Genomic DNA, 14,947 nt, shown 5'->3' on the forward strand with positions numbered 1-14,947 from the left:
ATATAAAAAATAATTGGGCCTCTTCAATTTTGGACATCTGGCCCCTCCATAGCCCAAATATTCACTGTTCTCCCAAGTCCAGCTGAAGTTTTAGGCCTACTCCAAATAAATAAATAAAAATTAGCCCACTTACATCAAATCCAATTGCCCAAACACTAACAACAAAATTACACTTTCTCTCCCTCTAAAATAACTCACCCACCTAATCCACGGAATCCCATTTTTCACTTTATATATATATATATATATATATATATATATATATTTTTTTTTTTTTTTGTCTTCTTTAACACGCTTCCTGACTTCACTTTTCAATCCCACTTCCACAGTTCAACTCCGTCAGTCCTCTCCTCTGCATCAGTCCTCACAGTCCGAAAAAAATAAAAAAATAAAATAAAATTCCTGGTGAGTTCGGTGTTTCATTGCCTACCAGCCCCCAAACCCAGCTCTCTGCATCAGTCCTCTCCTCTGACCTCACAGTCCGAAAAAAAAAAAAAAAAAAAAAAAAAAAAAAAATGGTGAGTTCGGTGTTTCATGTTTGTGTTTTCAACCTGTGAGCCTGTCACTTGCTATCAGGTAAAAAAAAAAAATTTGATTGAGACCCAGTTGGGTTTTTTAGTTTTTACTATGAAAAAAATGTGATTTTCATATGGAAATTTGGTTAAAGTTGTAATTTTTTTGCTTAATTTTGTTGTTGTAGGCTGTGGTGAATAATTTAGAAGATGCACATGAGTTGATTGATTCAGCAATTTCAACTTCATTGAAGGAAAGCAAGCCTGTTTACAGTTTATATTAGTATAAGCTGTAACTAGTGGTGAGTTTTCTTCTCTGTAATTGATACTGTGGTGTTGTTCAATTGTTTGGTTTATGTTGTGTACTAATATATGTGTCTTTAATTTTTGTTTTTATTTGAGGGGTTATTATTAATTAAAATTGTATTAAAAATGGGTTGACTGATTAAATTAAGTGAAAATTTTGTTTTTTCTTAAGTATGAATAACATCCATATAACTAAATAAAAATTTCTAATTAAAATTTTATTTTTTAAAGTTCTTTTCAGGTTAATTTTTGAGTCATATTCTTATAGCTAAAAGAATTATGATTATGGATGAATTCTATTCCATGAAAAAACGTCGTCAGACATGATTTTGATGTTAAATATTTTTTTTTTTGTGGATATTTTTGCATATGTTTATAGTGAACTAGACAGTTTTTGTATGTTCATTAATGTTTAAGATATATCAAAATTGAAATTTCATCTTCAATAGACTTGTGATTTATGTTTTTTATATCAATACTTTGAATCGGCCCCCCTTGTAAAAATTCCTGGCTACGCCCCTGGGTTAAACCAAAACACTTTCTAGAAATCTTAGTATATGATTTTAGATGGTAAAAGCAGAAATCATCTTCTCTATTTGGTGTAGAGATTACTTTACTTTTATAGTTTTTCACTTAATAACCCTTGTTATGTCGGTGGTTGAATGGAGTATGGAACGTGTCCTACCAAAAATAGGACATTTTGATAATTTAATCATATATATATATATATATATATATATATATATATATATATGTGGACTACAATACTGCACCACTAGCTTAAAAATGTGTTTTTCTTAGTAAGTGCAATAAGAAAGACCAAAATAATATTAAGTTTAAAAATATATGGACCAAAATGAAAATTTTAAAACATGAATATCAAATTGAAAATATCACTAAAATATAAAGACCAAAAAAGAATTTCTGTTTATATTTTTCTTTTATTGCTTACAATGGTTACTGGAGTCTGTTTAAAATCCGCTTATTTTGCTGAAACTGAAAAACTTTTGCTCAAAATACTGTAGATAAAGGTAAAAGTTAGTTGAAATAGTACATTTCCTATAAATTGTACCAAAAAGTACAGTAAGACTCATGAATAGTAGCAAAAATAAACTGATTTCGGCAATTTAGTTTACAAGAGGAGGATCTAAAACTTGGAATTTTCAAAGGCCATGTCTCAAAAAACTTTTAGTTCATTCTTTCTTGTAATATAAAATCTGTAACAATTCAATATTTAGATTTGCAAATACACAATACAACGAAAGAAAGTTTCTAATTCAAATATTTCATATGACAAAAATGCTATCACGTACATACATAGTATTAAAAAAGGAGTATCTATTATAAAATGTTTCCAGTAATTTAATATATCTAAAATAAAAAATTGTCAGAATTTTTTCAGAAACATGAAAAGTGGTTTTGGCAAATCTTGATCCATGAAAGTAATACAAAACAACATTTGCCCATTTGGTCATTAGCTATCACTATATATATAAAACCTATCACAATAACAATATTTTCTAAAAGTATGTGCTTCATTATACATCCGCTTAGTTCAAAATTTCATTAAAAAAAATAGAGAAATACATTTATCTAAAATGCACTAGCATTACAGGTTTTTAGTTGCTATTTTACAACCCAAAAGCATAAAAATACCCACTTTATCCAAGCGGGCATATCCAAATTTTTTTGCAACCTTGGTACAATGGATTCTTATAAGTAAGAACCCACTTTAGTAGGTTGTAAAGAATTTTTAATATAAAAATATTCTCTCTCCTCCCTGCTATTTGAGTTTGTTCTCTCTCTCTCTCTCTCTCTCTCTCTCTCGTTTGATTGTCCCTTATGGTGGAGAATGCCGTTTATGGTGGAGATTGGTGGGTTTGGGTCATGGAGATCGTGGTGAAGATTGGTGAGTTTGGGTTGCGGTGGACCGGTGGTTGTGGTTTGGGTCTACGATCTATGTTGTAAAAGTTGTTGGGCTTGGTTCCAACGTTTAAGTTTCAGCGGTAGTGGTGGAAGTGGCTAATTGTTTGGGGTTTGGGTTTTGTTTGGGTTTTTGGTGATTTTGAATTTAGGTATTTGGTGAGTTAGGAATGCGGGGCCAAATGCTACTCTCTCCACTAAGTAGATTGTGACTCTAATTCCCTTTAAAAGGTTTACATTGAAAGTTGCGGTGGTGGGTGGTTTGGGTTTTGGGTTTGGGTTTGAATTGCTCGGTGGTGGTGGTGGGTGGTGCTATTGAGTTGCTCTATAGTGACAGTGGGTGGCTGAGAGAGAGAGAGTCATTTTTTATATATTATTTTATTGTGTAGTTATATTATTTTAATGAGTTATATGTAAAAATAAAAACTAGGATGTTAGGTGTATTAATGTAAAGTGAGTTGGTATAATAAATAAAGCAGGTTTTTAGATGATAAAATACCAACTTTTATACCATCCCCCATGCTAGTACACCTGTCACAATTCATTATACATGGAGAGGATCATAGGATTAAAATACATCTAAAGTAAAACTTGTCATAGGGCACAATTATGTTTGAACATATTGTATGATTGATTATTTTATTGATGGTAGTATAATATTTGGATAATGGTGCCTTGTCTATGTGCAAGGTCATTTTTATAACAGTTATTGAATATAAACCTTATTATGAGTATCAAGTTCGGGACAATCACAAAAGAAATTCAAGTAACGATATTGTAGGCCTTCATTTGAGAATTCTCTTCTCACATCATCTTGTTCATTAGCTCTGAGCGAGGTGTTCGATGTCATGTGGATAAGCATCGACTGGGGACTGAGCTCTATATGCTCTTCCCCCATAAACCACATATTTGACTTCAGTTGGATGAACTGCATCCCAAAATGAATATTGGCTCCTGTTACTACATGTAGTTCCAAAAGGAATGCATTTGGTCTGTGGCTGCGGATTTTTTAACACTTCACAACAAGGAACATTTGTAATTATGGAACCTGGTACATAATTTGTTAGAGTAGTAGTTAAATGATTGAATTCAACATTTCCAAATAGCTTAAACTTTTTTTTTTTACATATAGTAATTTATTATGGTATTAAAGCAGGTGGTTTCTAAATTTAAACTCAATTTTCACTCTATCTCTCATTTAAAAAGAAAATCTCACATGTTGGTTAAATAATTAAATTCACGAATTTGTAACAACTTAAAATTTTAGAACAATCGATGATATACAAGTAGGGAAAGAGATAAAAGTTTATTAGGTAATCTTACCTTCAAATGTAGAGCTGCTAAGTGAGATTTCAGTAGTGTTTATGTAGATAAATTTAGCATTTGTTAGATTATTATTGAAGTTATTCACCAATGTGACAACCTTATCGTTGAAAAGTGCAACCGCATTGTTGATGTTGTCCACACATGAAGAATTATTGTGGCACATAGTGAGTTCAACTGGAGTATACCCTAAAAAACCCAACCCAAAAAGGGCTATTTTCAACGCACCAAGCTTATGCAAAGCCTGGCATCAAAAAAAAAAAAAAAAGGAAAAAGAAAAACCATGTTCACTATCAATTTTAAGAGAAAAAACAACCATGTTTTGATTGAACCAAAAAACGAAAAACAAATAAAGAAAAGTTGTGCTAACCAATAATTGTTGAGAGAGTTGTTGAACGAGAACCGTAGCGTATTGCTCTTGGTTATATATGCGGCTTGTAGGGTAGAATTGTGGCAAGAAGTAATTATTTAGGTAGTCATTAGAACCTATTGCAACAGAGTATATACATTTGTTTAGATAAGCTGTGGCCAATGACTCATTATTTCCAAGTAGAATCTTGATGTTTGAGATTGTGACTTGGTGATTTAGTAATTGCCTATCCAAGCTTATACGATCACCCTGCAATATGATGCACCAAATTATATTAACTTGATGGTGCCTTTTCACTCTCGATTACAATAATGAAAGCTGGAGGATATTTAGACCCTTAACATTTTCAATAAAAACACTAAGATGTGTTAGTTGAATGAAGTTTTAAAAATTCTTACACAAAGTTTTAAAGGCTAATACTACTCCAGTTAACCTTGCTGTCTATACATTAGGTTGGAATGGCTTGAATTGTAATGTTGGTGGATTGACATTACAAGCAAGCATTTAATGCTTTTTTGCATGAATTGTCAAGAAGCAAGGAACAAAAGCTAACATACAATCTTCAAATTGTATTTCTTCTTGTAGCCAAAATGGATGACTCCATTGGCAATAAATCTTGGCCATCTTCTTTTGACTTGATAAGTTTCATGTGCTGAAGCTATTAATATTTTGGTTGAACCTTTAGCTATAAATAGAGGTGGAGCAAGAGAGTTCCTACAAGAGATAGTAAAGAGCTTCTTCTGTGTGTGCACCAAAGATAAGAAGCTAAAGTGTCCTGTAACTTTTATCTAAATACAATAGGGTGTTCTCTATTTATTTGTAAGAGAATCAATGGTGTATTTGGAAGTTGGGTTTTTGTGAGAGTGTCTTCAAGCTATTGTTGTAATCTCCAAAAATATAGTGAAACTTTATTCTATCGCCTCCCATAAACGTAGGTATATTATCGAAAAACGTAAATTCTTTGGATCATATTTTCTTCTCTCTTCTTTAACCTTGTGTAAACAGATTATTTTCACCAATTTTCACAACACATACGATATCAATTTCGTAGGATACAATTTATGGCTCTCAATTTGTACTCTTCCATATTTAGCATACATAATAGGCACAAGAGAGAACTCAATTTAACATTTTTCTTATTGACTAATTACCTGTTGTTGTCCAGTTTCCTTGCGAATACCTGCTGCACCAGATGCATAATTGACCCCTTTGAGTATTTCTTGACCTCTGGCAGTTGCGAAAGGTGGGATGGAATTATTAAAGCCCAGATGTTCAGCTACAAGGAGAAAAAAGCTCTGTTTATTTCAATGAAAAATTTTGTATAAAAATGGCTTTCTATGTTTTCCAATGTTTTGTAATATCAGAAAAAAATGAATTAAAAAAAAAACTATATTTGGTTAATAGAAAAAGTATGATTTATTTTTAGAAATTTTTTTCATTAATTTTTTTATTTAAAAAAAAACAACTCTATCTTAATTCTCACAGCAAGCTAATAAATAAGAGAAGTTGGAAAAAAAATTTCAATTCATTTAAGATTATTACCAAACATAGGAAAATGAGATAGTTTATGGAAAACACTTTTTGAAAAATAACTCATTCTAAGAAAACATTTTCATCTAACGCTCCGTTTGTTTCAATGGAAAACCTTGTGTAAAGATAATTTTCCTTGTTTTCTAGTGTTTGGTAGCATAAAAAAAGATGAGTCAAAGAAAAACTATCTTTAGTTAACATAAAAAGTATGGCTTATTTTTGGAGATTGTTTTCCATTAAATTTTTTTGGAAAACAACTCTATCTCACAGCATGCTAAATAAGGGAAGTTATGAGGTTGTTTTTTAACTCATTTAAAGTTGCTACCAAACATTGGAAAATGAGATAGTTTTATAGAAAATGCTTTTTAGAAAATAACTCATTTTTTAGAAAACATCATTGCTGAAACAAACAGAGCGTAAACATACAAATCATGTTAAACAGTCAAGTCTACAAGGTTATCATTAAAAAAAGACGCACACAAGTTGAGTAAGTTTATTAGGAAACATATCCATGAGATTAAATATTATGAATCTAACTATGTAAGGGAGTAAGGGGTTGAAAGGGGATTGATATTAGGAGTCTTTGACCCAACACCTAGAGAGGAGCAGTTTGAGCAATAGCCTAAGCAAGTTCCTGTGGTCAACGTGGTATTACCCATTGCCATTACGTGGCATGGGGTCAATGGGTCCACACCGAAGACCGCCATTTTCATTTAGGAAAAAAAAAAGTTAAAAGGGAATATTTTCCCTTAGCCCAACCAAAACTTTCCCTATATATATATTTTTTACTTATTTGTTATTTCAGTTTTCTCTTTCTTTTCCTTTTTTTTTTTTTTTTTTTTTTTTTGTGGATAAGACAGTTTTTTTTTAATGTGCTGTTTCAAATATGTCTCTTTTATAGGCCAAGTTTCATCGATTTTTTTTTTTTTTAAAATCCTATTATATCCATGTTTGTTAAGGTTTAAAAGTAATAAAAGAAAATTAAGGATAAGAAGATAAAAGGGGGGGGGGGGGGACAAAGAAGCAAAAATTTTAATGCAAGAGAAAAACTGCCAAACAAAAGAAAAACAAATTGTTACCTGCAAATTAAAGTGTTATATGAGTATAAATCATTTATGTAATAACTTATTATTTTTCATAAAAATTTGTAGATAGCTATGTAACAAAATTCATAAATTGATATTGTTTCAAGTTAAATCTAAAATTTTAGGTGCAAAAATGGTTACTATACTGTTTTAAATTGTTATAGTCTCACTATTTTATCATTTTAACAAAATCGATATAAATTGTAGTTGATGTTATTTAACTTCTAGAAAACATTATACATGATTTATAGGTGAACTTTTGAATATGGAAAAATTATAACACAACTTAACTAGATTAAATTAAAAAAAAATGAAAAAAAAAACCCTAACAAATAAATTCAATTTAATATATGTTATTTTAAGTATTTTTTTAATATTTAAATACCACTTTCGTATCCACATGAGGGGTACTTTATTGTACATTTTTTTTTTTTGAGAATGCTTTATTGGACATATTGGTCTTAAGTATTACACATATTATGTTCGTACGTTGTGCTTATCCATAATGTGTATAAAACTTCGTATATGTGCATGTAGGAAGACACATATGCAAGGTTGTCAAAATCGGGATCCTACGTAGGATCGTAGGAGGTAGGTGAGATCGTGGATCGTAGGATCGGATCGTAAATCGTAAGATCCTATATTATTTGAAAAAAAAAACAAAAAAAATAAACATTTGTGTGTTAAATAATCACATAAATTATACATTCATTAATATAATTACCATACATCACTATATTCATTTATAAGCATTATTTAAAGAGGTCAAAAATCTCAAAACATGACACTCAATTGGAATATTTTTTATTCGGATCCAACTGGCACACTCTCTACATTAGAGTTGAAAATTTTGGTCTATTGGGATTTTATTTTTCATTTAAGTCCAATTGAGCAATCTATTAAGTTTAAAAACATTACAAGAAATAAAGGTCGTTTGGGATCGTCAAAATCGTGTGATCCTATCGATCCTGAACGATCGCAAAGATCCTTGAAAGATCTTAATCGTTTTGAGCAGGTGAGATCGTAAAATCGTAGGATCGTAGGATCCAGATCGGGATTTTGACAACCATGCACATATGTATGTAAATTATAAATTTTACCCCGTACAATTAAATCTTTGCTTAGCCACTAGTGCCATGTCATTAAAAAATTAAATAACTTGGTATTTTACTATCATATTAAAAAAAAAAATTTATGAAATAGATTCTCTCCATTTCAAATAATTTGAGAGTATTTTGTGCCATTTTGAAACATGTAGCTAATATTTAGTCAATTAAGAACTAGAATCTTGTAAGTTGTAAGTCGTAACTCAACTAATATTTTCTAGTATTCTCAATGGAAATGTTCAGAGTTTAAAACTCTATTTCCTTTTTGTTGTAACTACTTAATTATTAAAAAAAAATCTTTAGTATATTAAGTGGGTTTAGCTAGGTATATATCTTCTATATAAAAAATAAAATAAAATAAAATAAAAAGAAAGAAAAAGTGGGAGTAGATATAGATATCTCTTGGAATCAAAATCAATATTTTCAAATTCAAATGCTTCAAAATGGCCCAAAAGAAACAAATTATGAAAAATGCAAAGTATATAATTTTTATAGAAAGAGGTAAATGCTGACCAATGATATCGACAAGATTGCGACCATTGGTAAACCTTCCGGTGGGTCCCTCAGGGAAATCAATCCCATATGGTTGATAATTAGCTTTTGCCATTGTCACAAGGTTGTTGTTGTTCCCATTATCAGACATGGAGTCCCCAAAAATGAAGAAACAAGGCACTTGTTGCGTTCCATCAACACAATGTTGCAATTTCAATACCAGCAATACGAGAAGCAGAAGAAACAATATTTTCTTCATTTGACATGCCATTGAAAACCAAAACGAGTAAAGGACTTTGATTGAGATAATGAGATGAAATGAAAAAGTTACAATAGGACTATATATAAACCCACCACAGCTTCTAGTCGAGCAGGTAATAATGGAAGTAAATGCTTCTCACTATTGAATTTGTTAGGAGGGACCATTTGTTTTTAGATAGATGGTGAGGAGAGGGAGATATCATGATTCAAAGTTCAAACCACAAGCATATATTGAACATTTGAAAAGATGCCATTGTTACTGAGTTATATTATTTGTTTCTACTGTCACACACTATTAATGCGATGATTATTTCATAAGTATAAATGTTTGTAAAATGTGGGGGTAAACCGGTAAAGGCCAGGATTTAAGTTTTCAAGAGGAAATTTCACATACATATACACATAGATTAGGGTGGAGTAGAATTTTATCTTTTTATATATATATATATATATATTTTAAAAAGAGTATAATTCTATCTTGTATTAAAAATATATATATATATATATATATATATATATATATATATATTATTTGTTCCTCAAATGACCCACTTTTAAACTTTTAAACCCTAATAAAGTTTCATTTGGCAATGCCAAGAGGTTAAGAACTTAATTAATTTTCTTCCCTAGAAATGAGTGATTATAATCAGTCATCAACCATAATAAATGACCCTCGAACGTTAACTTAAAAAATGGAGAAACCTAAAAAGTCAACCCAAAAATGGTTCAATCTACTTACAACAATTATCACATTCAATTCATCCACAACTTTTACCATAATTTTGAAGTAATTGTCTGTGTGTAATGGGTACATGTAAAAGTGATAAACAATGACTCACAGACAACCACGTTAAAGTTGTAATAGAACTAAGATGTCTACTCTACATAGGCTAGATTGATCTCCTTAGAGAATATATCTTGGCCTAATTTCACTGGAGAATTGGAGTGCCCTGCTACACGAGTTTGAATAACAACTAAGCTATAGTTTATAGAGCACTGTGTATCACATTGATTAGACATACCCCATGGACGGGTGGTGCTAGAGCTACTCTTGGGGATCATTTGACTTGAAAAAATAATAATAATAATTTATATAAACTTAACAAAATAAAATGGTCACACTTTCCCTTATTGATAATAGATAATGATAACTAATAATAAACTATCATGCAATAATTTTAAAATATGAAAACTCATAACTAAAAGAAGGAAATTGTAAAACTTCATGTATTTGTGAGTTTTTTTATAACTCAATATATTTAAATTATCTTTTTATTAAATTTTGTTTAATTTAAATTTCTTAATTGACCGTGAATAATATTTTTGGAGCTGCTGCTAACTTAAGCTGAAAAACTGAATTCTATTTGTTAGATGATATTCAAATCATTATAATTTTTTTTAATTAATCAATAAATTTTTTTGTACCAATACACAATAGTTGCCCCTTACAGCCAAATTAATGCCCATTTTAATGCAAAGAAAACTATTTCATGACAAAGAATTTTTTTTTTTTTTTTGAGAAACAAGAAAATTTAGTCTACTATAAATCATGTATGAATTACTGTTATTCAAAAAAAAAAATCATGCATTCATTATCCATAGCAAATCGGACCTATAACCTCCCACACGTTATGTAAGAGATAAGAAATGTTATTACCTTAACTTAGGGTCACCTATTTATCTAATGCAAAACTGTGCAAAAGTCAACACGCCCACCATTACCCATACCATATTGAGAATGTGGCTGAGGGCCAATGCTCTTTTTAGACTATATTCCTCGTATGGTTAAGTAGTTTCTAGTATATCTGAAGGATTCCTATAGGCCTGCGGACAGGTGGCAGCTTTAAAATGATGCCGGGTTTTCATGAACACTTTGACTTTTTTTTTTGAATAAAAATTAGATAGAGGAGAGCGATTTGAGTTGGCATCTTGTACCTAGACATAATCATAATGACTATTTGAACACCTTGGAAAAAAAATTATATACCTAATTAATTTTAACTTGTTTTGTCTATCTTTAAAATACAATTTTTATAAAAAAATAAAATAAACTAACTAACTCTTAAACACTTTGACTTGGGCAAGCCCTGCTAGGCCTAGGCCATTGGCCCCCATTAAAAAGCAAATAAATAAATAAATTAGGTCAACAATTTGTTGTGGGGAAAAAAGAAATGTACCCTCTCCCTTAATGCCAACAAAGCCTCTAAATTATGAACCGATAGAAATTCATCTCAATTAAAGGTATAAATTATTTCACCAAAAAAGAAATTGATGTAATTGTGTTGAATCGTCATTTACCATCAATTCATAGTTATTGTTTGTGAAACTAGACTAAAAATAACACAAAATAAAATAATAAATTGATCAAATAGTATCTCTTAAATTAAATGGGAATAGGTACTTGAGATCATTCAGCTTAATTATAATTTGTTACGTTCAATATCTTCGCATACAAAATATCTAAATAAAAACAATATAAAAAATATGCTCATTAGTTCAGAGAAAAAATAACAACAAAAATTTAAACAATTTAATTTGTATGAAAAACTAACAAAAGCAAAATTCAATTTTGATTTTAATTGAATTTTCTTTAAACTTTGGTTATATATATATATATATATATATATATATATATATATATATATATATATATATATATATTACCTAGTTAATAACAGACCGTACATAGTCATGGTATATTATATAAATGACTTATAAATTTGAATTGTTTTTAATTATACAAAAAAAAACTCATAAATATAAAATCATTCAAAATCTCTCTTTCTCTAATTTTATATATACAGTTAGATGTATGATTATGTTTTTTATGATTTATTTATATTGGACTCTTTGTTTTCTACACTAAATTAACTCATTTAGCACAAAAAAAAAAACTTAGATTAGATGGGACACATGGCGCAAAATTAAACTCTAATTGAAATCCAATTTTTACACAATGAATTAACTCACTTGACACAAAATTTTAAAAACTTAGATTAGATGGGATACGTTGTGTAAAATTAAACTCTAATTGAATTCCAATTTGAAATCTAATTAAATTTTCTATCAGCTTTATCTATTAATATATACGAACTTGTAATCTCATGCATATGCATGGATACACTTAAACAGATACAATAAAATGTATAATATAATTCTTATATATATAATTTAAATACTATTGATAGTAATTTTTATATTTTGTCAACTCTTTAAAAAAATTTGTAAGGAAATTATTAAGTATAAAATGTAAATTGTCCATATTTTTTATTTTTTATTGTGAAGCACTTTTTTTATGATTCATTTATTCTAGACTCTTTAGTTTTTGTACTTAATAACTCACTTGGATGAATATTTATGATTTGGTCCCACATTTGATTCTAAAATTAAGAAATAAAACTCTTGAAGAATAAATAATTTAGGACACATGAAGCAAAATTGGAACTCTAATTTAGAATTTTAATTTGAGTTTCTCTTAGTTTCACCTATTATTATTACTAGTGTATAATCCGTGCATATGCACGGTACAATTAAAAACACACACACATATATATATGAGTTTACATTATACCTAGTGTAAGAGTCAAACATTTTTTAAGCCATAAATATATACATGAGTTTTACTCTTTTTTTATTTTTTTTATATACACATGAGGTTATCTTTTTTATTGGGATTTTTATGGTTTATTTATATTAGACCCTTCATCTTTTGCACAACATTAACTCACCAAGAACAAAAAAAAAAAACTTAAATAGGACACTTGGTGCAAAATTAGACAATAATTGGAATTCAATTTAGAATCTAATAGGATTTTCTCATAACTTTGCATTTAATTATATACTAACTTGTAACTCCATGCATATACATAGATACACTTAAAGATATACAATAAGATGCATAGTATAATTCATATATATATATAATTTAAATACTATTGATAGTCATTTTTATATTTTGTTAACTCTTTAAAAAAATTTGTAAGAATATTATTAAGTATAAAAATGTAAATGTTTATTTATTTATTGTTGTGAAACACTTTTTTTTTTTTTTTTTACAATTCATTTATTTTAGACTATTTGGTTTTTGTACTTAATAACACATTTAGATGAATATTTATGATGTGATTCTACATTTGATTCTAAAATTAAGAAATAAAACTCTTTAATAATAAATAATTTATGACACATTGCACAAAATTAGAACTCTAATTTGAAATTTTAATTTGAGTTTCTCTCAGCTTCACCTATTATTATTACTAGCTTGTAACATCATGCATATGCATGGATACACTTAAAGATATACAATAAGATACATAATATACTTTCTATATATATAATTTAAATACTATTGATAGTCATTTTTATATTTTGTTAACTCTTTAAAAAAAAATTCTGTAACGATATTATTAGTATAAAATATAAATTATCCACGTTTTTTTTTAATTATTGTAAATCACTTTTTTTTTTACGATTCATTTATTCTAAAACTCTTTGATTTATATACTTAATAACTCACTTTGATGAATATTTATGATGTGGTCTCATATTTGATTCTGAAATTAATAAATAAAACTCTTTAAGAATAAATAATTTAGGACACATGGCGCAAAATTGAAACTCTAATTTGGAATTCTAATTTGAGTTTCTCTCAGTTTCACCTATTATTATATATATAGATATAGATTAATATTATATATATATATATATATATATATTAATGTATTATTTTCATATTATAGTCTTATATTGTAGAAAACTTAATTGAACCTCCAATGGGATCTCTTGATAAAATTTTCACTATCATTGTAAAAGATAGAATAGAAAATTTAGAAAATATCACAAATAAATAAGAAATTCATCAAAAATATCTAGAAATTAATTAAATAATATAAAAGAAAGATATCAATGAAAATAATGACAATATATTGTAGGGACACAGAAAATAATCCCTGAAGAAATAACCCCTGGAAATCTTTTACAAGCACCTACTTAATAAAAATAAAGGGAAGAAAACGGGAAAATACACTCTACAATGGGAAACACAAACAGTGGATGTCATTGACCATTATAATACTACAAATACTATTACAATCTTAGCTTCACTAGCCATGGGAAGTTCTCACTTACGTTCCTATGGTGTTCTCTGTGTTATCACTTGTCTCTCCTTTTTAAGATAGGTCCCTCTTCCTTTTGGCCTCCACCTCCTTTTATAGCTTCAACTTCCTTCTTATCATTATAGCTGTTCCACTTCTTCCCAGAGTAGCAGGAATATTTTTCTTACTTTATCAGTCACCGCACCTTCTTATCTTGTAACTCTGACGACTTGGGGGTGAGGTGTATTGTTCAGACTATCTTATGTGTCATTAATGTGGCAGAGGTTAGGTAAGAACCCTCTCATTAATGTGGAGGCAAAGATCTTCCTCCTTCTTGCACCTTTCAAGAGCCTCCCGTGGTGACTAGTATCTTCCAGAAGTCATGTGTGTGACAATTCGCGCTCCATGTCTTAGGCAAGCTACTATTTGTTTAAATATCGAAAATTGTTGTTTAAACAATAGTATCAAAGAGGCCCCGATCCAATTTTATAGTTAAGCTATGTGTTCAAGTGGTTAATTATTATTTGAATCACTTACTTTCTAAAACTAATATAAGAATATTTAATAAACATATTATTTTATAATGCCATTGAATAAGAATTGTAAATATTATAAATAATTAATGACATTTTGTATTATAAATATATACTAAGTATGTGCAAAACTATATTAAATGGTTAAGTTATTAGATATATAGTTGTTGGAGTTTAATTAAGTGTATAAAGGTAAAGATTTATATGCAAAGTTATTTTATTATTTGGGTCTATCTAAAATATAAGATTATGGAGGGGTGGTAAGTATATTTTGAAAAGTGGTAAGGGTGAAGTCATCAGCCCATTTTTCCCTTAGCATACACGTGCCCCACCCAAGCTATTTCCCTTGACTTCTTGGCTGCACCAGAAACTTTCTTGGTCCTTCTTTCTTTGCTCCTTTGTTTTCTTCTTTC

The 14,947-nt window shown here is 29.0% G+C and overlaps 1 protein-coding gene and 1 long non-coding RNA gene across 2 annotated transcripts; one reads left to right on the forward strand and one right to left on the reverse strand.

Moving 5' to 3' along the window:
* The first annotated feature begins 272 nt into the window (after positions 1 to 272).
* On the forward strand, positions 273 to 5,671 carry LOC142642796 (uncharacterized). The gene is made up of 3 exons (XR_012845731.1): positions 273 to 576; positions 701 to 814; positions 5,600 to 5,671. It is a non-coding gene; the product is annotated as an uncharacterized LOC142642796 (long non-coding RNA).
* Positions 3,389 to 8,957, reverse strand: LOC142642795 (GDSL esterase/lipase At1g29670-like). The gene is made up of 5 exons (XM_075817221.1): positions 8,669 to 8,957; positions 5,586 to 5,710; positions 4,435 to 4,683; positions 4,065 to 4,308; positions 3,389 to 3,789 (listed from the first exon to the last, which is right to left on the reverse strand). The coding sequence occupies exons 1-5, from the start codon at positions 8,916 to 8,918 to the stop codon at positions 3,563 to 3,565; spliced, it is 1,095 nt and encodes a 364-aa protein (XP_075673336.1). The 5' UTR covers positions 8,919 to 8,957; the 3' UTR covers positions 3,389 to 3,562.
* Positions 8,958 to 14,947: the final 5,990 nt, after the last annotated feature.

The sequence above is a fragment of the Castanea sativa genome, chromosome 7 (assembly GCF_040712315.1).
Source record: "Castanea sativa cultivar Marrone di Chiusa Pesio chromosome 7, ASM4071231v1".
Lineage (NCBI taxonomy): Eukaryota > Viridiplantae > Streptophyta > Magnoliopsida > Fagales > Fagaceae > Castanea > Castanea sativa.